Source organism: Lepidochelys kempii, chromosome 7, assembly GCF_965140265.1.
Source record: "Lepidochelys kempii isolate rLepKem1 chromosome 7, rLepKem1.hap2, whole genome shotgun sequence".
NCBI classification, from domain to species: domain Eukaryota; kingdom Metazoa; phylum Chordata; order Testudines; family Cheloniidae; genus Lepidochelys; species Lepidochelys kempii.
In genome coordinates, this window is record NC_133262.1 from 126,347,526 (window position 1) to 126,374,361 (window position 26,836).

At 49.6% G+C, this 26,836-nt stretch overlaps 1 protein-coding gene across 5 annotated transcripts in view; it reads right to left on the reverse strand.

The window, feature by feature from the left end:
- Positions 1 to 468: 468 nt before the first annotated feature.
- The window catches only part of CPN1 (carboxypeptidase N subunit 1), a 46,276-nt gene continuing 19,908 nt past the window's right edge, over positions 469 to 26,836 (reverse strand). Inside the window, exons 3-9 of one of the 5 annotated variants that reach the window (XM_073354703.1) lie at positions 22,720 to 22,899; positions 20,954 to 21,142; positions 19,212 to 19,323; positions 15,912 to 16,051; positions 15,484 to 15,538; positions 3,186 to 3,304; positions 469 to 733 (exon numbers count right to left, since the gene is read on the reverse strand). In XM_073354703.1, the coding sequence (XP_073210804.1) occupies positions 602 to 733; positions 3,186 to 3,304; positions 15,484 to 15,538; positions 15,912 to 16,051; positions 19,212 to 19,323; positions 20,954 to 21,142; positions 22,720 to 22,899 (927 nt within the window). In that variant the 3' untranslated portion in view covers positions 469 to 601. Of the gene's footprint in view, positions 734 to 3,185; positions 3,305 to 15,438; positions 15,539 to 15,911; positions 16,052 to 19,211; positions 19,324 to 20,953; positions 21,143 to 22,719; positions 22,900 to 26,836 lie in introns of all 5 variants that reach the window. The other 4 variants (XM_073354700.1, XM_073354702.1, XM_073354704.1 and 1 more) reach the window with 4 other exon arrangements.

Consider the following 26,836-nt stretch of genomic DNA (forward strand, 5'->3'; position numbering starts at 1 on the left):
GAGAACCTGGATTTGTGCAGGAAATGGCCCACCTTGATTATCATACACATTGTGAAGAGAGTGGTCACTTTGGATGGGCTATTACCAGCAGGAGAGTGAGTTTGGGGGGGGGGGGGGGCGGAGGGTGAGAAAACCTGGATTTGTGCTGGAAATGGCCCAACTTGATGATCACTTTAGATAAGCTATTACCAGCAGGACAGTGGGGTGGGAGGAAGTATTGTTTCATGGTCTCTGTGTGTATATAATGTCTTCTGCAGTTTCCACGGCATGCATCCGATGAAGTGAGCTGTAGCTCACGAAAGCTTATGCTCAAATAAATTGGTTAGTCTCTAAGGTGCCACAAGTACTCCTTTTCTTTTTGCCAATACAGACTAACACGGCTGTTACTCTGAAACCTGACTGGCCCAAGGGCTCTCAGACTCAGACTGCTGCAGTTCTTTCTGAATGAGTTCACTATTTGCTCAGGAGTTAAATATTTCTGCATTTAATAAACTAGACAATTTGGGCTTGTTATGCTGCGTGTTAGGACATTCACTTGTTGGAGTTCTTGATCTCAGCTACTTCATAGGACTCCTCCAGTTCTTGGCTGATTGGGCCATCTTCATCTCTGTGTCTTCTTATGGGCTGCTCTCGGCACTACCTTCTTCTGAAGCGCTTTGCTGCTCAGGCTGGTGGCTGGGGCCTTTTTCTCCGTGGGCCCTTTTAGTGTGTCTTGTTTGAGCTGGAAATGGACCTGGCATGAAAAGGAAGAAAAGCATGTCTCTTTCTGCTCATCCCTTGCAAGCTCAGGCCTGGAGAGAGGTCAGTCCTGGTTGCCAGGACAGAGTTCTAGCTTTCAAGGCTGAGACAAGCAAAGCTGATAAGGGGCATGTTGTGACATGACGGGAACAAAAATGGTCAAACCAGCTAGAACCTGATTTTCCATTGACACACCTATGCTGTCAAACACCTACATTGCGAATGTAGAATGCTCCCAGGGCACCAAAGGCCCATGCTTTTTTGAAAGGAGACCTGCAAAGGGGAAACGACTCATGTGTGCCTTTTTCTGCCTCTCTGTGATGGACACACAAGGCCAGACAGATATATTTTAAAGCCCGCCCCCCAGCTTGTTTTTCACATTAGAAGTTTAGGTCTCCTCTAGTCTAGTAGACTCTATGGTAACAGGTGACCTAGTGAAATAAGGACTCTACTAGAGTTGAGAAAGTAAAATGTGAACAGCTGAGAGAGGACAGGATTTCAGCTGAGCTCTTTAAAATTCTGTGTGTGTGTGTGTGTGTGCGCACGTGCGCAGAGTTTAAATACACATTTAACTTCCAAGAGTAATGAAGATTTTGGAGCAAGGAAACCTTTGTTAAAGACTCAGTACATCCCCCCTTCAGTCCAGGTGAAAGAGATTTTGAAATACACATTGATGAGACCCCAAGAACTCTTCCAGGGAAACTAGATGTGACCAGACCTGCTATTCCTAGCACACAAAATAAGCAGGATTTTTTAATAATTTCCAGGCTTCTTCATAACAAAGGCACAAAAAAGGCCAAAGCCCAATTTTTAGAAAAACAGTAGCTATAATTCCTTCCCCCAGGAGGCGGACGAGCTGAGCAGGGTGCTGGCCGGTTGACAGAGAGATAGGAAGAATATATAACAGTGAACAGTATTAACGGTGGGGGAAAGGTAGTGATTTCACTGAGTGCTGTGGGGACTAACACTTATAACCTGTGGTGCAGCAGAACAGCCCCATGACAGCTCCTATGACACTAGGAGACAAAACACCTGCTGAGACTGTGGAAATTCCACAAAAATCACCTATCCCCAAAGCCACCGGTGATTTCAAAGCATTTCTGCTTTTATAGTCACAGGTTCCTAGGCCAGAAGGGACCATGGTGATCGTCCAGCCTGACCTCCTGTGCGGCACAGGCCAGAGAATGGCCTCTGAATAATACCTACAGCAGAGCTTTGTAAAAAAATTCAATCTTGATTTCAAAATTATCAGTGATGGAGAATCCACCATGACTCTTGGTAAACTGCTCCAATGGCTAATTTATTCACAAAATGTATGCCTTATTTCCCATCTAACTTTGTCTAGCTTCAACTTCCAGTGACTGGATCATGTTATACTTTTCTCTTGCTCCTCATGTAAGTATATATGTTATCATAGAATCATAGAGTATCAGGGTTAGAAGGAACCTCAGGAGGTCATCTAGTCCAACCCCCTGCTCAAAGCAGGACCAATCCCCAACTAAATCATCCCAGCCAGGGCTTTGTCAAGCCTGACCTTAAAATCCTCTAAGGAAGGAGAGTCCACCACCTCCCTAGGGGTGTATGTGTGTGTGTGTGTGTATATATACACACACACACACACACACACTTTAATCAGGTCACCCTTTAGCCTTCTCTTTGTGAAGCTAAACAGATTGAGCTCTTTGAGTCTATCACTGTAAGGCAGGTTATCTATCCTTTAATCATTCTCATGGTTCTTCTCTGAACCCTCTCCAATTTATAAACATCCAGCCTGAATTGTGGGTGCACTATTCCAGCAGCAGATCTCACACTCCCTGGTTACACCACTGCCCAGAGCAGTGTGGCAAGTGGCTGTGAGCACATGTCCCTGCCTCACCCTGACAGAGTTTGTCTCAGAGAAGACTGAGGGCCCTGCTGTGGGGCTGAAAATATCTTTGGTCACAAAGCAGGAAATGAGCTATGCCAGGCCAGTGAAACCATGGGTCTCGCCTGCCCCGTGGAGCAGGACTGCCTCTGTCTGTCCCAAGCCAAGGCTCTGGTCATGCACCAGGGAGCACACCCTCCCCGTCTAAACTTAATTCACCCTGACAAGAAGGGGAAGGCTGTGGGGAAAGGCACCCGGCAGGAGTCTCGCCCAGCCAGTTCTCTCCACTGCCGAGAGCCAGAAAAATACGTGTGAGTAGAACAGCCCCACTCAGCACCTTTGGTCACGTGTGGTTTCTTTGCTCCCTGTTTCCATCTGCTGGCAGCAGGGAACCACAGCCGAGGCCGGATGGCCAGAGACACTATCTGCACCACACATCTCTCTCTCACCTCTGCCCATCACTGCACCACGTGACCCGAACCAGCAGAATGTGTCATTCGCCCACTGCCCCATCAGGGGCACATCTCTCACTCACTCTGAGATGTCCTGACACAGCCCTTGCTGATTATTCAGCACAACTCACCAGCGAAGGCCCGGCTGGGCCAACTGTTATGGTCACCGTTTGTGGTCGATACCCATCCGCTGAGGCAGTGATGGTGTAAGTGCCAGGCAGCAGCAACCGGAAATAATCCCCCTGATCACCTGGAATGAGAAAGAGCAGCAGCCAGAGTGCTCTGAGTCAGAGGCACAGAGGTTCCATTTGGGCCAATCTCACTCACCAGACTTGCCCCTGTTATATCTCACCTAGAGCTCTGTCCTGGCCAGTTTAAAATGTGTCACATGACAGCACTCCCACCCCTTCCCCGCACTCTGCTCCCGTGCATCCAGACAGACTTCCCATCACCCCAGAACGACCCCACAGTGTGCAGGGACTTTCCAGTGAGAGTGGATTTGAAAAAAGCGCTGGGGGTAAGTGCACTCACCTAGCTCGAATATAGGGGGCTTTGGTTTACATTTGTAAGAGCTGAACAATATGGGCATGGTTTGAGAAAGACTCACTCCCTTTCCCCTCCACAGCCCACACAAACCCCTCTGCTGGTGCTGCTCAGTCCTGATTAGGGCTGGGTACAATTTTTGGATGAACTTTTGTTCGACAAAAATACCAATTCAGGTTCCCCAAAACATTTCAGAAATTTATGTTGAAGTTGCCAAATTGTTCTGGTTAAACAAACCCAGGACCTTCGGCACTGACCTCTTCCACCGGAGCTATCAGAGTATATGGCAGGGAGTAGCTCTAGCTGCTCCATTGCCTGCTTCCCTGGTGGCCTGTGGGAACCCCAGGAAGAACAGGATAGGCGCTTTACTGGCTCTGCCTGAATCTCAGCGAGCTCCTAGCCCTACGCATAGGCACCAGGGCAGCCCAGCAGAGGAGGAAAGGGGAGATGCTGAGAAGAGACACCCTGTTATGGCTCTGATTCTCTGCTCCGGACCTGGCACAGACCTGAACAACCTGGGGTCGGGCCTGGCACAGACTTAAACAACTCTAACGTGCACCAGCTGGCAATGGTCACAGCACATTCCAGCCATTCCCCTTCTATACCTTCCGCACCAGGGGTTGCAGGGAATTTGATGTAAGGCCAGCTATGCTGGCTCTGTGTTCACTGGAGACTCCCTAGTTGGGCACTTATGGGTAGTTTCTACTCCCTTTGCTGCAGCTGGCCAGCACCAAGGGAGTGGACCAGGCAGAGACTCCATCCCTAAGTATTGACTGTGGCCCCTTGTTCTGTTTGAAATAATACATCTGGCCCCCAAGCTGAAAAATCAAACATGACAGTCCCTAGAGGGGACAGGACACATGCTTTACCACTGGCTTTATACAGCTATTTCCCAGACACAGGGTATCAGGATGCTTGGGTTGCGTTCTGACTGTGAGAAGAGAGTGGTCTTGTGGTTAAGGCAGGGGATACATGCAGCACAGCATTTTGCATGTTGGAAGAGTAATATGGTGCAACACAAAATTTCCAGTAAGTTCTTGGAACATACTGGAGACCACAGGTGCCGGTTTCCTCCAAGCCCCAGGGGTGCTCAACCCCCAGCTCTGCCCCAGGCCCCACTAAACCCCTTCCCCCAAGCCCCGAGTCCACCGCGCCTCTTCCTGCCTTCGCTCCATCCCACACCCCACTCCCACCCCTGCCCCTTCCCACCAGTTCTGCCCTCTCCCCTGACAGTGCCCTGTTGCCACTCCTCGCCCTCCCCCAGCCTGCATGCGACAGAACAACTGATCTGCGGTGGGCGGGAGGCTCTGGGAGGGAAGGGGAGGAATTGATCGTCATGGCCACCGGCGGATGGGAAGCACGGGGGGAAGGGGAGAGCTGGCTGCCGGTGGGTGCTGAGCACCCTATAATTTTTTTCCATGGGTGCTTCAGGGCTGGAGCATCCACAGAGTTGGCACCTATCTGGAACAAAATGTTGTCCCCAGCAAAGTGAAGGACATAACCCGGGGGACACCTATTTTAGACCTGACTCAGGCCAACCCAGAGGAATTGGTAGCAAATCTGAAGGTAGAAAAAAATTTGGGTGAAAGTGATCATGAAATGACAGATTTTATTATTCTAAAGAAAGGAAGGAATGAGAGCAGCAGAATTAGGACACTGGACTTCAAAAAAGCAGCCTTTAACAAACTCAGAGAACTGGTAGCTAAGGTTTCATGGGAAGAAAATCTAATGGGAAAAAGGAGTTCAGGAGAGCTGGTGGTTTCTCAAGGAGACAATATTACAGGCACATTTGAAAACTATTCTGATGCAAAGGAAAGAGAGGAAGAATAGTAAGAGGCCAATATGTCTCCATCAGTAGCTCTTTAAAGACCTGAAAATTGAAAAGGAATCCTACAAAAAGTGGAAACATAGACAAATTACTAAGGACGAATAGAAAAGAACTGCACAAGCATGTAGGAACAAAATCAGAAAGGCTAAGGCACACAATGAGATACACCTAAGGGACATAAAAGGCAATATGACGATGTTCCTTAAATATATTAGGAGCAAGAGAAAGGTCAAGGAAAGTGTAGGTCCGCTGTTTAACGGGGAAGGAGAGCTAATAACTGATGTCATCAAGGAAGCTGAGGTGTTTAATGCTTATTTTGCTTCAGTCTTCACTAAAAAGGTTAATGGTGACCAGATATTCAACACAACTAATATTAACAACAAGGGGAAAGGAAAGCAAGCCAAAGTGAGGAATGATCAGGTTAAAGAATATTTAGATAATTTAGACATCTTCAAGTCAGCAGATCTTGATGAAATTCATCCTAAGGTACTTAAGGAACTAGCAGATGAAATCTTGGAACCATTAGCAATTATCTTTGGGAATTCCTGGAGGATTGGTGAGGTCCCAGAAGACTGGAGAAGGGCAAACATAGTACCTATCTTTAAAAAGGGGTACAAAGAGGACCCAGGATATTATTGACCAGTCAGCCTAACTTCAATGGAAAGATACTGGAACAAATTATTAAATAATCAATATGTAAGCACCTGGAGGATATGAGAGTTGTAAGGAATAATCAGCATGGCTTTGTCAAGAACAAATCATGCCACAGCAATCTAATATCCTTCTTTGGCAGGGTTACTGGGCTAGTGGATAGGAGGGAAGCAGTAGACGTGATAGATCTGATTTTAGTCAGGCTCTTGGCACAGTCCCACATGACATTCTGACAAGAAAACTAAGGAAATGTGATCTAGATTAAATTACTGTAAAGTGGGTGTACAACTGATTTAAAGACCATACTCAAGGAGTAGTTATCAATCGCTCACAGTCATGCTGGGAGGATGTATCTAGTGGGGACCAGCAGGGGTCAGTCCTGGGTCTGGTACTATTCAATATTTTAATTAATGACTTGGAGAGTATACTTTTAAAATTTTCAGATGACATCAAGCTGGAAGGGGTTGCAAGCACTTTGGAGGACAGGATTAAAATTCAAAATGATCTTGACAAGTTGAAGAATTGGTCTGAATTCAGCAGGCTGAAATTCAATAAAGACAAGTGCAAAGTACTTCACCTAGGAAGGAAACATCAAATGTACAACAACAAAAAATGGGAAATAACTAGCTAGGTGGCAATATTGTTGACAAGGATCTGGGGGTTATAATGGATCACAGATTGAATATGAGCCAACAATGTAATGCAGCTGGAAAACAAAAGGCTAATACCATTCTGGGGTGTATTAACAGGAGTGTCATGGGAGGTAACTGTCCCACTCTAATTGGCACTGGTGAGGCCTCAGTTGAAGTACTGTATCCAATTCTGGGCACCACACTTGAGGAAAGTTTTGGTCAAATTGAAGAGAGTCCAGAGGAGAGTGACAAAAATGATAAAAAGTTTAGAAAACCTCATTGTGATAGGGTTCACTCACCACTCTAGCACCTCCTTGGGCATTAGCTCTCTTCGCCATTGGGCATTAGCTCTCTTCGCCATTGCACCCTTCTCTGGTGGTGCCTCAGCGCCATCACTTTCATTCCAAGACTTGTGCCACTCCCAGGACCGCGGGGTCCTCTTCAGTGACACTGCCCTCCAGCTCTGCCACATTCTGCGTTCCCCCCTTCTGGGGGACCTGCAATCTCTGTCCAGTCACTTCCCTCAGTGGCAACTGCAGTCTATTGTCCCAGGGCTGCTTCCCATGTGTGACGTTAAGAGTGTAATATACTATCTCATTGAAAGGTGACAAGGCCAGAGTTAATTAACTCACAGACTGACCTGACCCATGGCCGAACTTTAAAGACTGGTTAGGAAGAGATGTAAATGAATAGAGCTTTGAAATGCAAGCCTGCATTATTAGAGATAGAAAGGTAGATGTTTGTTCAGGTCTTGTGATGTCAGCAAAGAAGTCTTGTCTATGGCTGTAACTTTGATTCAAAGATCAAAAGAGGAATATTAACATTTAGGACGACACTTGAGTGAAATCGTACTGCTGTCTATATGTCTCTTTGAAGGCTGTGGTAACCTGTATCTGACTGGTTTAATGGATAAATTACCCTGTGCTAATTGCCACGGTGTCTGGGAGAAGGAAAGTTAAGCCTATTGTTTTCTCAGGCCAAAAGGCTGCAGGAAATGTATAAAAACCCTGGGACACGATCCTTCCTCATCTCAGATCTGCTTTGGGTTTCAAGAGGGGGAAACCTTAAGCCATAAGGATTGAGATCCCCAGTCACTGACTGGAGTCACCCTGAATACGGACATTGGACTATAACCTATGGATTATTTCTAAAAGGACTTTTGGCAACAACAAGCTCATCTCTGCTGTGTATCTGAACCTCAAGAATTGAACTCAAGTCTGTTTGTATATTGATCTTTTAACCAGCACGCTCTCTCTTTTCTTTTTTTAATAAATTTTAGTTTAGTTAACAAGAACTGACTATAGCGTGTATTTTGGCCAAGATCTAAATTATAATTGGACCTGGGCATGTGGCTGATCCTTTGGGGTTGGAAGAACCTTTCTGTTATATGATAAGATTTTCAGTAACCATCATCATATCTGACATGTGTGTCTGGACAGAGGCCTGAGGCTGGCACTTTAAGGGAACTGCATTATTTGGACGTCTAAGTACCCAGGGAGGGGCTATAGAAGCTGTTTTGGGCTGGCTGGGTAAATCTAAGTCCACCACAGGCTAAATCTAATATCCACCAGCGTGTGGGGTTTGTCTGCCCCGTTTGTTTGCAGTTCTCCCTGATTGAGTGACCTCAGCTGGCTCCCACGGGCAGCATCGTTACACCATGCAGCTCCAGCACCCTCTTCTGCCCTTACCTCAGGGCCTCAGCCTGCAGGCCCTAACAGCCAGCCAGGAGCTCTCTCTAGCTCCCCTGGTCCCTGCTTGCAGCTCTGCTTTGTCCCAGGAGCTGGTGTGCCTTCCTTCTGCTAGGATCCTGGTTTTCTCCCCTCAAGCTCCAGTCAGCTACTGAACTCTGCTCTTCCCTGAAGCCCTTCTTATATGAGCCTGCCACCATGATTGGCTGCTCCTCTCAGCCCCTTTCTAATTGGCTGCCTCCAGTGCAACCTCCCCTGGGCAGCTTTTAACCCCCTATGGGCCAGTGTGGGGCAGATGCCCCATCACACACCCTCTCCCTTAAGACTGACTGCCCCAGGGGGTGCATAACCACCCCTGATTCCCACGCAGCTGTGCCAACAGGACATCCCTCTCCTGCCTCAGGTTCTCTACCAGGAGGAATAATCTGCCTTCCTCCTCCAGGGTCTGGGTCCCTACAACAGCCTGTCCTGCTCCAGTGTGAGTTCCCTTGTCCATCTGGGTCCTCTCCATCCCAGTCATCTTATCCATCACCTCCCTACCTCCCCCTGCTGGATGTGGGAGATGGCTCTCTGCCAGGTCCTCAGTCATCACTGCCACATCCCTCTTGACAGTCTCTGACCTAGCCTCATTCCCGGGCACCCCTTTGCTACCCTGCCTTCTCCCAGGGGGGTAGTACCTTCTTATATGGCCCTCCTCATGGCACTGACAGCCAACTCTTTGCCTCCCTTTGGCTAAGGGCTTTCCATGATCCTTCGCTTGCTTAGCCCCTTCCCCAGGGCCAGTCTCAACCCCACCACTCAGGTCCAGGCACTCCTTCTGCAGGTGCCCCTGTTGCCCACAGGCCCAGTACACCCATCCCCTCCCTGGGGCTCTCTTATCTTCCCCTTCTCTGGGTGAGGTTTCTGTCACCCATCCCAGTAGGGACACTGCCTTCCAGTGTTCTTGTCGCCCACAGGTGTAACATCCTCCTGGTCCTGATGCCTTGCTTCCCCTCTTGCTCTCTGTGGTTTCTGTGGACTCACCCCCCCCCCCCACCAGCGACTTGAACAGGCACAACGGCTGCTCTGCTACCCGGGTCATACAGTCCCTCTGGTACCCTTGTGCCTCCCACTCTCTTGGGTTTCAAGTACCTTTAACAGCAGGGCCTGAAGCCACCCATGCTGCTGGTCAGCCCCTTTCTGCAGGGGCACTGACTCTGGAGTCCAGTCCTGGAAGGCACAAGAACCCTCTGCAAACAAGGCCTCTGCATACCCTGGTTTCATTTTCTCCACCTTCTGTGTCCCTCACTCTCTCAAATCTCTGAGACAGGCAATCATTCCCACAGTCCTCTATCCTCCCCTTATATCGGGGTGACCCTGTGCCTACACTCTCCACCATGTGTGATGGGGTGCGACTCATCACTATGGTGCCTCTGCTGGAAGGGACTACTGTGGCCATGTAGTCTGACCTCCTGTACAACACAGGACATGGGATGTCCCTGAATTAATTCCTGTTTCAGGTCTACGAGCCTGGATGAACCAGAACAGATAGTTTAGAAGACCATCTCGATTTTAAAAAGTTTCTGGTGATGGAGAATCCACCCCAGCCCTAAGTCAGTTGTTCCAATGGTTAATAACCCTCACTGTTAAAAAGTTGTGCCTTATTTCAAGGCTGAATTTATCTAGCTTCAGCTTCCCACTACTGGATCTAGTCATACCTTTGCCTGCTAGATCGCAGAGCCTCTATTAACAACTTTCCGTTCCCACTGTAGGTAGCTATCGCCTGGGATCCAGTCATCCCTTAGCCTTTTCTTTGGTAAGGTAAATAGACTGAGCTCCTTGTGCCTCACTGTTAGCAGGTTTTCCAACTCTTTGGTCATCTTGTGGCTCTTTTCTGAACCCTCACCAGTTTCTCACCATCTGTCCTTAAGTGTGGAGACCAGAGCTGGACACAACATTACAGTGGCAGCCACACCAGTTCCAAATGGAGGGGTAATACAACCTCCGCACACCTATATCTGCTGGCTATTCCTCTGTTTATAGAGCCACAAATTGCACTAGGCCAGGGGTTCTCAACCATTTTCTTTCTGAGGCCCCCCCAACAACATGCTATAAAAACTCCATGGCCCCCCTGTGCCACAACAACTGGGTTTCTGCATATAAAAGCCAGGGCTGGCGTTAGGGGGTAGCAAGCAGGGCAATTGCTTGGGGCCCCATGCCACAGGGGCCCCCACGAACTACATTGCTCAGGCTTCAGCTTCAGCCCCAGGTTGCGGGGCACAAGGACCTGGGCTTCAGTCCCATGTGGTGGGACTTCAGCTTTCAGCCCTGGGCCCCAGCAAATCTAAGGCTGGCCCTGCTGGAAGGCCCCCTTGAAACCTGCTCGAGGCCCTCTAGGGAGCCCCAGACCCTTGGTTGAGAACTACTGCATTAGCCCTTTTGGCCACAGCATCGCAGCTAATAATATCCATCATGACCCCCAAGTCTTTGTCAGAGTCACTGCTTCCCAGGAAAGAGCCCCCCAGCCTGTAAATATGGCTGGCAGCCTTTGTTCTTCAGGTTATGACCTTACATTTAGCTGTATTGAAACAGACATTGTTTGCTTGTGCCCAGCTTACCAATCAATCCAGATCTCTGTGTATTAGTGACCTGTCCTCTGCGTTATTTATCACTCCCCCACTCTCTGTGCCCTCTGCAAATTTTACCAGTGATGATTTTATGGTTTCTTCCACGTTACTGATAAAAATATGAAATAACATATAAATCTGTTTCCCATGTAGGTGCTTGTAGACCAGAGTCAAGAAACCTCTTAACCTTCTCTTGCGTAAACTAAATAGACTGATCTTCGTAAGTCTTTTCCTATATGGCCTGTTTCCAGCCTTCAGATCATATTTTGGACACAAGAACAGGACACGGGATCCAGCAATGTTCTCACAAATGCTATATACAGAGGGAATGCCACCTACCTACTCCTACTTGATACTCTCCTGCTTATACATCCAAGGACGGTGTTCATCCTCTTAGCTACAGTATCCCACTGGGAGCTCACGATTAGCTGATTATCCACTGTGACCCTAAGTCGTGCAACACATGAGGTTTGGAAGGTCTGTTTGTGATTTGAACAAAAATTCTCCAGAGAAGAATCAGAACCAACAAATCCATTTCACTTTTTGATCCATCCCAAATGTGAAGCTGCATCCACAGAGCCCACATGCCATATCACTCATTACACCAGTTAACCTGTGTCCACCCGTTCAATCCAACACACATACACATAAGGAGCATTTTAATAATCTGCGGCTCTCGAGGTTGCTGTGTGTCAGACGGGGAGGAGTGGCTGGAGGGGTTTGCTCGTTTTGCCCTTCCTGCCAAAGGGTTCTCACCTTCCACCACTGTGAGGGTCGCTAATTTCCCATAGCGGGCAGTGCTTGCAGGAGACAGGCAACATACATCGTTGCCTGGCTCACCATGTGTGACGCTCTGCACCCCGTATTTACCATGGTGACAGGATTATGATGTGTTTTTCACAAAGTATGTCTTGTAAGGTATCAGTTTAAAAGTCTTAATCTGCTGAGTATTAATATCCTGTTAAATTGTATGTGCTATCTTTGTATCTAGAGTTATGAAGTTTTGCCATGTGTCTGTTACTGAAGTATGTTGTGAAGTTAAAAACACCCCTAACCAGCCGTTCAGGTACAACAATGCAAAGGCCAAACAGCGTTAATGGCCCATTGAGGAAAATACACATACTCACAAGGATTACCCCAGGAACTGGGTACAATAGAAATCTCTCAGAGATAACACTACACAATAGGGACTGTTTAACTCAGGTCACAGCGAAATATCTTTCCAGCAAGATGGAAGAAGCTATAAAAGGAGGAAGTGGCATCACCAAGCGGCTTTACTTCCTCTACAACACAGCACCTGAAAACATCTAAGGAACAAAGACTGAACTGGAGAAGGAGGTCCCAGGTGGGGAAAGAAGGAAGCCTGCCTGTGAATGGAAGCTTGGTTAACTATTTGTACTATCTACAGGATGAGACACTGCTTGATTCAAATCTGGCCTAGTGTACAAGATTTAGATTGCATTTTTGTTTATTTCCTAGGTAATCTGCTTTGATCTTTAATTTTCCTGATATCTGCTGGGAGAGCAATACAGCGGTGCATAGACAATCCAGGAAGTTTTTGGAAAGCGTAGGGGACAATTTCCTGGTGCAAGTGCTAGAGGAGCCAACTGGGGGGGAGCTTTTCTTGACCTGCTGCTCACAAACCGGGAAGAATTAGTAGGGGAAGCAAAAGTGGATGGGAATCTGGGAGGCAGTGACCATGAGTTGGTTGAGTTCAGGATCCTGACACAGGGAAGAAAGGTAAGCAGCAGGATACAGACCCTGGACTTCAGGAAAGCAGACTTCGACTCCCTCAGGGAACTGATGGGTAGGATCCCCTGGGGGACTAACATGAAGGGGAAAGGAGTCCAGGAGAGCTGGCTGTATTTCAAGGAATCCCTGTTGAGGTTACAGGGACAAACCATCCCGATGTGTCGAAAGAATAGTAAATATGGCAGGCGACCAGCTTGGCTTAACTGTGAAATCCTAGCGGATCTTAAGCATAAAAAAGAAGCTTACAAGAAGTGGAAGGTTGGACATATGACCAGGGAAGAGTATAAAAATATTGCTCGGGCATGTAGGAATGAAATTAGGAGGGCCAAATCGCACCTGGAGCTGCAGCTAGCGAGAGATGTTAAGAGTAACAAGAAGGGTTTCTTCAGGTATGTTGGCAACAAGAAGAAAGCCAAGGAATGTGTGGGCCCCTTACTGAATGAGGGAGGCAACCTAGTGACAGAGGATGTGGAAAAAGCTAATGTACTCAATGCTTTTTTTGCCTCTGTCTTCACGAACAAGGTCAGCTCCCAGACTGCTGCGCTGGGCATCACAACATGGGGAATAGATGGCCAGCCCTCTGTAGAGAAAGAGGTGGTTAGGGACTATTTAGAAAAGCTGGACGTGCACAAGTCCATGGGGCCGGACGAGTTGCATCCGAGAGTGCTAAAGGAACTGGCGGCTGTGATTGCAGAGCCATTGGCCATTATCTTTGAAAATTCGTGGCGAACGGGAGAAGTCCCGGATGACTGGAAAAAGGCTAATGTAGTGCCCATCTTTAAAAAAGGGAAGGAGGAGGATACCGGGAACTACAGGCCAGTCAGCCTCACTTCAGTCCCCGGAAAAATCATGGAGCAGGTCCTCAAAGAATCAATCCTGAAGCACTTACATGAGAGGAAAGTGATCAGGAACAGTCAGCATGGATTCACCAAGGGAAGGTCATGCCTGACTAATCTAATCGCCTTCTATGATGAGATTACTGGTTCTGTGGATGAAGGGAAAGCAGTGGATGTATTGTATCTTGACTCTAGCAAAGCTTTTGACACGGTCTCCCACAGTATTCTTGTCAGCAAGTTAAAGAAGTATGGGCTGGATGAATGCACTATAAGGTGGGTAGAAAGCTGGCTAGATTGTCGGGCTCAACGGGTAGTGATCAATGGCTCCATGTCTAGTTGGCAGCCGGTGTCAAGTGGAGTGCCCCAGGGGTCGGTCCTGGGGCCGGTTTTGTTCAATATCTTCATAAATGATCTGGAGGATGGTGTGGATTGCACTCTCAGCAAATTTGCGGATGATACTAAACTGGGAGGAGTGGTAGATATGCTGGAGGGCAGGGATAGGATACAGAGGGACCTAGACAAATTGGAGGATTGGGCCAAAAGAAATCTGATGAGGTTCAATAAGGATAAGTGCAGGGTCCTGCACTTAGGACGGAAGAACCCAATGCACCGCTACAGACTAGGGACCGAATGGCTAGGCAGCAGTTCTGCGGAAAAGGACCTAGGGGTGAGAGTGGACGAGAAGCTGGATATGAGTCAGCAGTGTGCCCTTGTTGCCAAGAAGGCCAATGGCATTTTGGGATGTATAAGTAGGGGCGTAGCGAGCAGATCGAGGGACATGATCGTCCCCCTCTATTTGACATTGGTGAGGCCTCATCTGGAGTACTGTGTCCAGTTTTGGGCCCCACACTACAAGAAGGATGTGGATAAATTGGAAAGAGTCCAGTGAAGGGCAACAAAAATGATTAGGGGTCTGGAACACATGACTTATGAGGAGAGGCTGAGGGAACTGGGATTGTTTAGTCTGCGGAAGAGAAGAATGAGGGGGGATTTGATAGCTGCTTTCAACTACCTGAGAGGTGGTTCCAGAGAGGATGGTTCTAGAATATTCTCAGTGGTGGAAGAGGACAGGACAAGGAGTAATGGTCTCAAGTTGCAGTGGGGGAGGTTTAGGTTGGATATTAGGAAATCTTTTTCACTAGGAGGGTGGTGAAATGCTGGAATGCGTTGCCTACGGAGGTGGTGGAATCTCCTTCCTTAGAAGTTTTTAAGGTCAGGCTTGACAAAGCTCTGGCTGGGATGATTTAATTGGGGATGGGTCCTGCTTCTGAGCAGGGGGTTGGACTAGATGACCTCCTGAGGTCCCTTCCAACCCTGATATTCTATGATTCTATGATCTGTACACTCACTACTTAGAATCACTTAAAATCTATCCTTCTGTAGTTAATACAATTGTTGTCCTTTTTTTTTTTTTTTAACCTGAAACAGTGCGTTTTGCCAGAAGTGCTTGGGGAATCTGCTTGGGAACAGGAGCTGGCACATGTCCTCTCCACATTGAGGGAGGTACAGACTGAGTAGTAAATTTATACTGGGCAGGCTTTTGACCAGGACAAGATGGTACAGCTCTGGGGTCCTAGGCTGTCGTGCTGCGGAGAAGCCTTCATGTAACTACAGCTGGGTGTGTCTCTGCCTGTGTAAAGGTTTGTGCGAGTGCAGGACTGAGAGCAGTCTGCAACTTGTCACCGCAGCACAGTGTGAGAGGGAGCCCAGGCTGGTGAGACAGAGGGCTCAGTGGTACCCCAGTTCCAGGTTGCACCCTGGGGGGGCCTATCACACCGTGTTCCTCCCAAATCAGGCTAATCAGGCTGTTACCAAAAGGGTCAGCAAGCTGAGGGATGGGCAACCCACCAGAAGTGACATAGTGGCCGATCCCATGGACAGAAATCACAGCACCTGCAATCCCATTGTTGTTCTCATCGGACACCAGTCCTTTGATACCCTGATGAACCTGCAGATAGACAGACAGAGTCACTCACTCCTGAGGGCTGGAGTCTCTCTCCATGTCAAGATCCTGCCAGACCCTACTGGAGCAGGAGAACAGAGCCCTGGTGATACTCCATTCTCTTCCCCGCCAAAGACCCATAGCTGGGCTGGCCTTTCTCTGGCCGAGCCAGGGCGGGAGGCATCACCTTTGCTGGAGCTTCTCAGTGCTGTCTCCAAAGCACCAAGCGAGGGAGCCCCAAGGCCTCCCTCCGTGTTCCCAGCCTCTGCTGGTGCCCCCGCCATTGCATCTCTTCCCCCTGCGATGCAAAGCGGGGGGGGGGGCAGGGATCTCACCCCTACATGAGGTTGGTATCAGGGTCTACGTGTGGCCCCTTTACCTCCTCTAAGTAGGTGATGAGCGCCTCACGATTGGCCAGCCACTCCTTCTCCAGGTCCTTTTGAGGTGGAAATTTATCGCAGCTCAACTCCAGAGTGATCTCAAAGCAGTTGGTGTAAAGATAATTAAAGTCCTGCATGCCTGAGAGGAGACAAGGAGAGATTGTGGCCAGGCCCAGAGACACACCATGCCCCCTCCTCCAGTATGGCACTCCCCTCTGCCTCCTTCCCAAAGACACTCCCTGTCTTCCCTCCAAATGTACGGCCCACCTCTCCAGTCCTCCCCAGCAGCCCTTCCCATATCCGGTCCCCCAAACACCCCCTCATATCTCCAGCATTCACCCCAAATCTTTCTCACAGCCCCTCTCAGTGCTGCCTCTCTCTATCCTCTTTGCAACCCAATTGTCCCCTCCTCTCCCACAACACCTGCCAGGTGCGGCTCTCCAGAGCTCTGTGCTTAGGAGCTGCATGTGCCTCTCCAAGTGCAGGAGTCACAGACCAGACGGAGACATTATGATTGTCTCATCTGACCTCCTGCAGGGCACAGACCAGAGAATTACACCAAATGGTTCCTGCCTCAAGCCCATAACTGCTGGCTGAGCTAGAGCTTGTCTTTTAGCAAGACATTCAGCCCGGATTTAAAGTCTACAGGAGATGGAGAAGCCACTGTGTCCCTCAGTAAGTTGTTTCAATGGATAATTACTCTCACTGTACAGCATTGGCACCTTATGTCTAGCCTGAATTTGTCTCGCTTCAGCGTCCAACCAGTGGACCTTGTTCAGGCTTTTTCTGCTAGATTAAAGAACTGTCTACTGTTAGAAATCTCTTCCCCATGGAGGGACTTGTAGACCATGATCAAATAACCTCTGAACCGTCTCTTTAATAAACTAAATGTAGTGAGAGATTAGATACACGCAATGTAAGGCAGGTTTGCCAAACCTCAGAGCATCAATGGAGCCCTTTACTGAACCCTTTCCAATTTTCCACAGACCCTTTGAATTGCGGACACTAGACTTGGATATAGGACCCTGCCATGGTCTCACTAATGCCATGTGCTGTGGTAACACTACCTGCCTGCTTTTGCTCAGCATTGTACTGCCTATTTCAGGTGTGGCCAAACTTTTTGGCCTGGGGGCCACATCGGGGTGAGAAACTGCATGGAGGGCCGGGAAGGCTGCCTGCCCAAAATAGCCTGCCCCCCCCACAACTGTCCCCCTCAGAATCCCCCCATCAATCCCCCCGCTTCTTGTCCCCTGATCACCCCCTCCTGGGACCCCCATCCCAACCGCCCCCTGGGAATCCACCCCCTATCTAGCCCCCGCCGCTCCCCATCCCCTGACTGCAATCCCCCTAGAACCTCTGCCCCATCCAACCGCCCCCTGCTCCCTGTTACCTGACTGCCCCCTGGGATCCCCTGCCCCTTATCCAAGCCCCTGGCCCCAGCCCTCTTACCATGCCGCTCAGAGCGGCATGTCTGGCTGCAGTGCTGCCAGGCTGGAGCCAGATACGCTGATGTGCTGCCATGCAGCGGTGTGGCTGTGGGGGAGAGGGGACAGTGGGGGAGGGGCCAGGGGCTAGCCTCCCAGGCCAGGAGCTCAGGGGCCAGGCAGGATGGTCCCGTGGGTCGGATGTGGCCCGCAGGCCATAGTTTGCCCACCTCTGGCCTATATAGACATTCAAAAATTGCATTTGCTCTCTTAGTCACCACATTGCACTGGGAGTTCAGTTTGCATCTACCATGACCCCAAAGTCCTTTTATGATTCACCGCTTTCTAAAACACAGTCCCTATCCTGTGAGTGTGACCTGTAGTCTCAGTTAATATATGTATGACCTTGCATTTAGTTGTATTAAAACATGTGATTCAAGTGAGCCCAGACTGCCAAGTGACCTAGATCACACTGTATCAGTAGCCTTTCCTTATCATTATTTAACACTGCACTAATTTTGGTGTCATCTGCAAACTTTACCAGCCATGATTTTATATATTCTTCCAAATTGTTGATAAAGATATTAAATGGCATTGAGCCAAGAAGAGATCCCTGAAAAATCTGCTGAAATAAACACTGCATAGCATGACAACTTACCATTTACAATTAATTTTTGAGATTAATCATTTAGTCAGTTTTAATCCATTTAATATAAACGGGATTGATTTTTGTGTAGTGCCATTTTTTATCAGCATGTCAGGCAGTACTAAGCCAAATGCCCTACAAATATATATTGTACCAGCACAGTTAGCTTTGCCAACTCAACCGGTAATCTGATCAAATAGTGGTATCAGGTTTGTCTGACAATATCTATTTTCCATAAAACCACACAAATTAGCATTAATTATGCTGCCATCCTTAATTCGTCACTGACTGCACCCCGTATCAGCCTTTCCAGGATTCTGCCTGGGATCAATGTCAAGCAAACTGGCTTACAGTAGTTACCCAGGTAATCCTGTTCACCCTTTTTAAATACTGGCACGTTAGCTTTTTTCTAGTTCTCTGGGTCTTTCCCAGTGTTCCCAGATTGTTAAATATCAACACCACTGGCTTAGAGAGATTCTCGGACAATTCTTTAGCGCAAGTTTTTGTATTCTATAATCAGAAAATGTTTAATTTTAGCGGTTGCTGTTTAACATCCTCCCACGTTACTGTCAGAATAAACTTTCATTATCAGCGCAAGCTGTGACTGTGCCATCCAGCTTCTTCCCAAACACAGAATAGAAATTTTATCATCCCTAGTTAGTAATGGACCTATACCATTGCTAGGATTTCTCCTGCTCCTAATATAGTCTTTTTAAATCTTTCTTGATGTCTTTAACCCTACTGGACATAAAGATATCTGTGGAAAATCTAACCTCCCTTATCAGTTGTCAGCACTCATGACTGGCAGTGTACAGCCAGTGATATAAACTTTTTCCATTATTATTTTTTAAATTTTATTGCTGCTTTTATGTCTTGTCACTTCCACATTGTGGCCCCTCCCAGCTTCATACTCAAGGTTTGACAGAAATGAGTACTCCTGACCAATCCCCCAGAATCTGGGTACTCATCACTCACCGAGGGTGCACCCCCATATCCCAGTACCCCTTCCTTAGCCATTATCTCCACATACTGTCTCACCAGCCCTTAACCCTATACCCTCCCCATAGCCATTACACCTCCGCATTCCCCCCCCCCGACCCTGCTCATCCCTTCCTCAGCCCTTATCTGTCACACTACCCCCTCTGCAGCCCAGATCTCCTGTATCCTCACCTCTCCTGTTCTCCCTGGACTGTTCTCCAGCTCCCGGTACCCCCTCCCCCAGCCCTTACCCTTGCTGAGAGAATACCAGGAGGCCCCATTGGTGATGCCGTCTGCAAACTGGTCTCCGCAGGTTGGGCTCTGGTGCATCGAGTGATGGGCGTAGGAATAGGCTTTGGCCAGCTGCAGAGAGAGCATGAGGCTGGTCACAGCACTGGCTTTGCCCCTCCGGCCCATGTCTCTCAGCCTGAGTCTGCTCCCATGGACACTAAGAGCTAAACCCAAGTGAGAGAGAGCAGGCCCAGCACAGCCCCACCACTGTTCTTCACACAGATACTCCCCCAGCCCGCCATCATAGGAACCCATACCCCAGCCCTGCTCACATGAGTGTGGGAACCTGCCCCTGCCCTCTTGAGTTCAGGAACCTGCCCCCCCCCAGCCCCTCCCGCGCAGGGGAACCTGCCCCCTGCCACACCCCCAGCAAGGGAACCTGACCCCAGCTCTGACCCCATGGGCTCAGGAACCTTCCCACAAAGCCCACAGAGAATTGGAGTTGGGGGATGCCATTGCACAGTCGGGTGGGGTCGCCCGTCCCCCTCCTGGGGTTTACTGCCCAGTGGGAGCCCTGATAGGAGGGGTGGGGGGAAGGGCTCTGTTGCAATATAAATTCAGTCCAACTTGTAATGGGAAATCCAGGACAAAACCTGCCCACAGAGCTTTCTGATTGGAGCCCTGGCTTTGGCTTTCATTGCCATAGCAACAAGATCCCGCCTCTTCAGAAAGTAACCCTTGGAGGCCGAGGTCATGCAGGTCTTTTTGAATGAGGCAGGTCAGCCCGAGCTCTCCGTTTACCCCTTACAGTCCCTGCTGCTCCCTACCCAGACACAAGAGCCCATAGGAGCAGAGAGGAACAGGCTAGCTCGGAGCCTAGTCTCCTGCCTCTGCCAACAGACAGACCCGGAGGAAGGTGCAAGAAAGCCCATAATGGACAGTTATGGAATAGCCAGCCCCTCAGGCAGCTTCTTCCAAGGCCACAGGAGGCAGAGGTTGGATCTGACCCCAGAAGCAGCAGATTTATCGTCCGGATACGTTTTTATCCCAGCTGTCAAGCCTGGATTCTCTCAGCTCAGCAATCACTGCCCAGCAGTAAAACTAACCCTCCATCCGCACAGGCTGACTTGGGAAACACGGTGGAAAGTCAGACATGACTTCAGAGCACACACCAAACTGCAGGTTACCACAGTGCAGGCCTGTTAGACCCTCTCCAGAGCGGTGGGTTGGGCAAGGAGGAGGAAGAGTAAAACTAATTAGTTGGGAGCTTGTTAGTGTCACATAGGGCCCAATCCTGCTCCTATTGAAGCCCCTGGGAATTGAGGGCGCTCAGGCCAGCTCTGGCGGCTCTCAGACCTATAGAAAGGATGGCTGCACTGATAAGGAGGGGCTTGTGCCTAGACTTCCCTGTGCATGGGAAATGGGCCAGATTCATTCCTGGTGCAAACACCCTGGACATCAGTGGTGTTTATACCAGAGACGTATTTAGACCAACATCCCATTATTGCCAGTTTCAAAGAGATTGTTGCAGATGATTAAAAACAAAGCCTGGGCTAAAACTGGAACTTCCGATCCAAACCCCATCACGTTTGTTTGGGGGCTGGGCAATCAAGGGGAGGTAGTCTGGATTCAAATCCCAGACCCAAACCCTCGACCCCTACAGTCTGGTTCAGATACTGAATGAAGAAGAGCTGATCTTGTGAGATCTCTGACATGTGGGGCCCAAGCCCCATTAGGAGCTCTCATGATGCCCCCTGTGCACCTTCCGGAACAGCTTGTCATCAGGCGTGGGGGATGGAGTGTTGCTTTTCCGCTGATAGCCCCGGCTCCGCTGCTCCTGGGCTTTGTCGTAGGGGTAATTCGCCACGAGAGCTCCACCATGGAGATTGGCTGAGAGGACAAAGTTGTAGCGGCTCATCCAGTGAATCACAGCCAGTGTTTCTGGCTCCACCTGCAAGCAAAGGAGACGCCAGCATGGGAGGCAGCAGAACCATTGCAGCACAGAGCTCAGGGAGGAGTCTCAGCACAGCCTGGCTTGTGGACAGTGCTCTGGGGGGTCGAGGAGGATGATAGGGTGCTACCTCCTAGCCTGCGCTCCGTATGCCTCCCCTTCCCTTCTCTGCTGTCCTCCACTACCTGCCGTTACCAGCCCCTCTCTCCCAGCCTCTCACATCCTGATGTGACTCCATCCTGCTCTCTCTTCTTCCAGCACACATCTGGAAGCCTTCCACTTCTCTTCAGATGGCTGAATTGCTCATGCAGGCCTGAACATTTGCTGCCCTGACCATGGCACCTGCCTCCTCCACAGCTGCCAAGGTACCTGCCTTGCCCCTACAGTCTGTCCAAACACTACTGCCAGAATTGTTCTCCTGGCCCCTCGCCGAAGGCCATGATGCCTCCCCATTGCTCTGCATAACTCAGACTCAAGGCCCTCCCTAGCCCACTCACACCTGCATGTCTGACCTTATTACCTACCATATTCCCAGAAACCTTCCACTAGGCAAACTACACCAACTTTGACAACCTGTTAATTTCCTTCTGTGCCTCCCCTTTTTGGGCATCCTTCCATGCTGCCCTGTGTGCCTGGCCCATGTGCCTCATTTCCCTCTTCATTCAAATCTTCTTGTTAAAATTCACTTCTGCCATGTCGTCTACAGAATCCATGCATCCATCGCTACCCAGAGGGCAGCAATCACTCACCAAGCCAGACTAGTACCTTACTCGCCACTGAGGAGAGCATGGTGTAGCGGGGCGGGGTGTCACATTTTCACTTGTGCTCAAAGATTTCAGACATTTCTAAAGCTGGGGCTGTTATGCCAGACGTGCCTCCAGAGTTAATGGAGTTTGGGGAGCAGTAAGAAGTCATTTTCATATGTTTGAAGTACCTGACATACTTAGGCTGGTTGTAAACGCTACACACAGTGTTTTTAGGCAGAGCGACGCAAACTATTAGAAAGTCGAGATTTTTGGTAAATCTCATTTTAGACACCCCATTTGACTAATTGCTTTCAAATCCCCCCCAAAGTAAAAGTATTCATAGGATTTTTCAGACAAAAACACTTTTCCAATGCAGACTTATACGGGATGGAACTCCGGGTGTGCACTAAAATGGGCAACTGCTGGGTCAGGCTCCTCTTGAAAGCCCTGTGACGCAAACTGTGTCATTTCTTCAGACAAAAACCAATACCTGGGCAGGGGTGAAAGTAACTTAAAGGACTTACTGGTACTCCGGGAGTCCTGAGCAGGGGGCGTGGCCTTGACCGGAAGAGGCGTGGCCGGGCCCTAACCCTAATCCTTTAAAGTGCCAGACTAGGGAAGCCGGTCCGGTCTGGCATGGCATACTGGCTCATGCTGGCACGCCAGACCAGACTGAGCTGGCTTACTTTCACTTCTGTACCTGGGGCCCATAGAGGAGATGCTGTTTCTTTGAAAAGGGGGGCTGGGAAGTACAGAGCAGGGGTAGATGTTTCTCCATGCGGGCAGTGCTGGTGCAATCCTATAATATTGCTGGAAATTCCTGGTCCATACCTGGCTTTTCCAGTTGGCTGGAAGAGGGATGTGGTGATTGGGGCCACCATTTTTTTCATTGTAGTACATGAAAGTGTTGAGATCGGGGAAGTTACGGTTTAAGTCAACTCCGTTGGCATTGTTCCTGCCCGTCAGGTACCCAATGGCATCCGGGTCCTGGAGGGAGAAGGCACATAACTCCTGTAAGAGCAGGGAGAGCACAGGCTCAATCCAAACACCATCTGGGAAGAGCCTGGATACGTCCCAAAAGCTACAGAAGGTAACTGGGCTTCGGTAGTGTCTGAGACCACCAGATATGAGTCACTGCAGGCCAGAGGAAGAAACAGCACTCTCTGAGCATGGTACAGTGGAGGGTCAGTATCATTATCTCCATTTCCCAGAAGGAGAAACTGAGGCACAGCCTGAGTAAGCAACTTGTCCAAGGTCACGCAGCAGTCAGTCACAGAGCCATGACTAGATCAGCCTGATTTCCATGCCCATGGACCATGTTTAACAGCACCAGGAGAGTGGGATGAATTCTAGTAGGAATCAGGGAAATCATACACAGACCCAGGCATGCACCTGAGTACTGGGCATCGCACCTTCACTAATGCTATTTACATTTATTTTATGGGATCATTGTTTGCATTCTGCATCCAGCATTAGTGTGGTTACTGCCAATGAAAATCATGGCCCAGAGATCAAATCCGCCTGATCCAGATGAGCCCTTCCAGGGCCCAGCATATCCCATGTCTGCCAACTGCAGGGCAGTTTGTCCCCCTTCTGGTGGATGTGGTGCTGCCAGTGTCAGACAGGAGACTCGACTAGCTGGATGCTAACAGCACATCCGCCTCCCCCGCCATGGCCTGGGGTGGCACTGCAGCATGCTACTGCAGGTTTCCCTCTTCCTCAGGGCTCATTTAATAAACTCCATGCACATGGGTCAGGGCTGGAGCTGTGACTTGGCCCTCCAGCCAAGCCACAAACTGAACCCCTTCCAGGCTTCCAGGAGGGCAAAAAAAAAAAAAGTCCCAAGCAACACCAAGTTCTTCTGGCTTTTGTGGGCTTCTCGTCAGCTAACCCTTTGCCAATGCAATAATACAGTAATATTGCATTGGGCTTTCCACCCTTTGGGCCCTGTTTACACCCTTTTCTGGGCTACCTTTGAGTCTTTCCCTGCTCCAATACAGAGCACTAACCCCCCAGGCTCAGTCCCTTGGAGTCAGGGCCGGATTAACCTTTTGTGGGAACTGGCACCAAACACATTTGTGGGCCCCTATGTCGGCATTGTGGGCTCTGAGCATGGGCCTGGTGTGGGAGGGCCATTGGTGCCCTAGTGTCCCCGGTCCTGAATCTCAGAGACATTTTTCATTTTGATCCCACACCTCTACATGACTAGCTGCATTGCCGTACGCAGCTCCCTCAGCCCCCAGTTCTTCTCATTGAGCTGTACACCCATGTGGGTTTACCAGTGTCCACAGTGAGCAGAACTTTCACAAGTGATCAGGGAAACTCCCCACAGATTTATCTCCTTCCTCATTTAGACCTTCTATAGCCACATCTCCAGTGCCACCCCATGTCACCAGTCAGTGTGTGTGGTTCTGGTCTCAGCTCAATAAAATTCCACAGCCCGCAGATACCTGATCAATTCTGACAAATCCCTCCCTCAGCACCCATCCTGCCATTTGAGCAAGCCCCTTGCACACACCATTTCCCCAAAGTGAGACTTAGCCCTTGGGAATCTGAAGACACCAGCCTTTCTCCCTCTGCTCCCATCTACAGGCTAGTCTACTGCCTGGTCCCCACCACCTCTGCCCATGCTTGTGTAAGCAGTGTCAGGATGAGCTCCACCCTGACATCTGGTGGTGAGGTGTGGCAAGTTGTGGAAAAGAACTTCAGGGGCAGATCTCATTTGCATAGGCACACCCACCACGCCTAGAATGAGACCATAGCTGCCCAAATGGTCACTTTGGCTGCTGTGGGATCCCCAGTGTCTCTGTTATTGGGGCAGGAAGAATAAATTGTTATTACCCTGATTATGGGAACTGTGCTTGGAACTGTACGTGGCCTTTTGTTACGATGGAGGGATTCACCATCATCTAAGTAGCACTCGCTAGGCAAGGGTCATGGGTTCCAAAACTGTGTGAATGGAGAGAGGCTGGGGACAAGTATTAATACTTGGTGGCATGGGCCCCTTGGTGAGGGCCTTACATGCTGATTGCACTTCCTCCTCTCTCCACTGTGGAATATCAGAGCTAATTTTGATTTCATTAGAAGTCTAGTTATAGGCTGCTGAGCTCACTTTGGGCTGACAGTGCCCCAGCACTGGGGCTCCCCTACTATAAGCTGAATTCACCTAAGAGCTGAAATCACTGAGTGTTGTGTTAAGTAGTGGGGGAGCCTGAAGATATATTGTGGAGCAGTTTGCGGGAGGGCTGGTGAAGCAGTTCGACACGGAGCAGTGTGTGGATGGCAGGAGCTGCTTGTGGGCCGTGGAGCTGAGTGAAGGAGTTCGTGGGGCGGCTGGCGGAGCGGAGCGCAGCTGAGCGAAGGAGTTCGTGGGGCGGCTGGCGGAGCGGAGCGCAGCTGAACGAAGGAGTTCGTGGGGCGGCTGGCGGAGCGGAGCGGAGCGCAGCTGCGCGAAGGAGTTCGTGGGGCGGCTGGCGGAGCGGAGTGCAGCTGCGCGAAGGAGTTTTGTGGGGCGGCTGGCGGAGCGGAGCGGAGCGCCGCTATGGAGCTATGGGGCGGTCAGCTTCAGATCACGTAAGGTGCCTCTTACCCCCGTCCCATTTCCACCCAGGTTGGGAGGTAAAGCTCCGCCGATAAACTTTCGAACTCTGGGGCTGCCCTGACCAGGGACAGAGACTTTTGGGGCATTGGACTTTTGGGGTTGCTGGACTCAAGAACCAAAGGGAAAAGGGCATGCCCCAATTTGCCTGGGGTGGGGTTGTTTTGCTCATGGGTTGTGTTATGAATCCTGTTGGTGGTGTTTCCCCAACATAATGCCACATTGTTTCTCTCTGTTATTAAAAGACTTTTGCTACACTCAGACTATGTGCTTGCGAGAGGGGAAGTATTGCCTCTTGGAGGCGCCCAGCGGGGGTGGTATAGATTTGTCCCAGGTCACTGGGTGGGGGCTCGAGCCGGTTTGCATTGTGTTATTGGAATGGAACCCCTAGATATTGAACCCGGCCCTTGTTGCTGCCAACTCTGACGGGCAGAAGGGTTACATTTTTGGGGGCTCGTCCGGGATCGCCTGGGTCAGTACCCCTCGCAAGCACCTGTTGAGTGATCCACTACATTGGGAAACAATTTATATATTTTTTTTTGTTTGTGCTTATATTTTGAGGAAATTACTGTTTGTATAATGGCTAATATGTCAGGTTTGTTGGGCCCTGGCTCAGCAGCTTCTAGCTCGGAGGCTGCAGCCTCGGCTGATGATTGGACAAAAGCTCTGGGGCAAATATTGGAAAAGGTTGTGCTGCCCCATGCTGAGTCAGACTCTTGTCGTAAGTTAAGATTATTTGCTGGGGAGGAGGAGTTTGAACCCTGGTTAGAGCATACCACTGAAATGCTGCAAGAGTGGGCCGTACCAGATGCAGAAAAGCGAAGATGCCTTATAGAGAGCCTTGGCGGCCCAGCATTAGATGTGATTCGCACCCTGAAGCTCATTGACCCTGGGGTCAGTGTGAAGGACTGCCTAGAGGCCCTTGAACACAACTTTGGGAGCGTAGAGGGCCCTGAAGACAGCTACTGTAAGTTCCTTAATTCCCGACAACAAAAGGGCGAGAAGGCTTCAGCCTACATACAGAGACTGGAGAGACTGCTTCAGAGAGCTGTCATGAGGGGAGCAGTGACTGCTGAGCAGATGGATCAGACCAGACTGGCTCAAATTGTAAGAGGAACTCAGTATCAGAACCCGATTCTACTTCATCTCCGGCTAAGAGAACGACGGGAACATCCCCCAAGTTACTCCCAGCTGATAAAAGAGGTCCGAGAGGAGGAAGAAAGGCAGGCTGCCAGTGAGTTTTGGGAAGCCCAAACATCGGAGCCAGCCAGCACAACACCACTGCAAATGGCCAGTGTACTGATGGTGAGCACCAGAGAGGAACTTGCCCAACAAATGCAGGTCCTGACG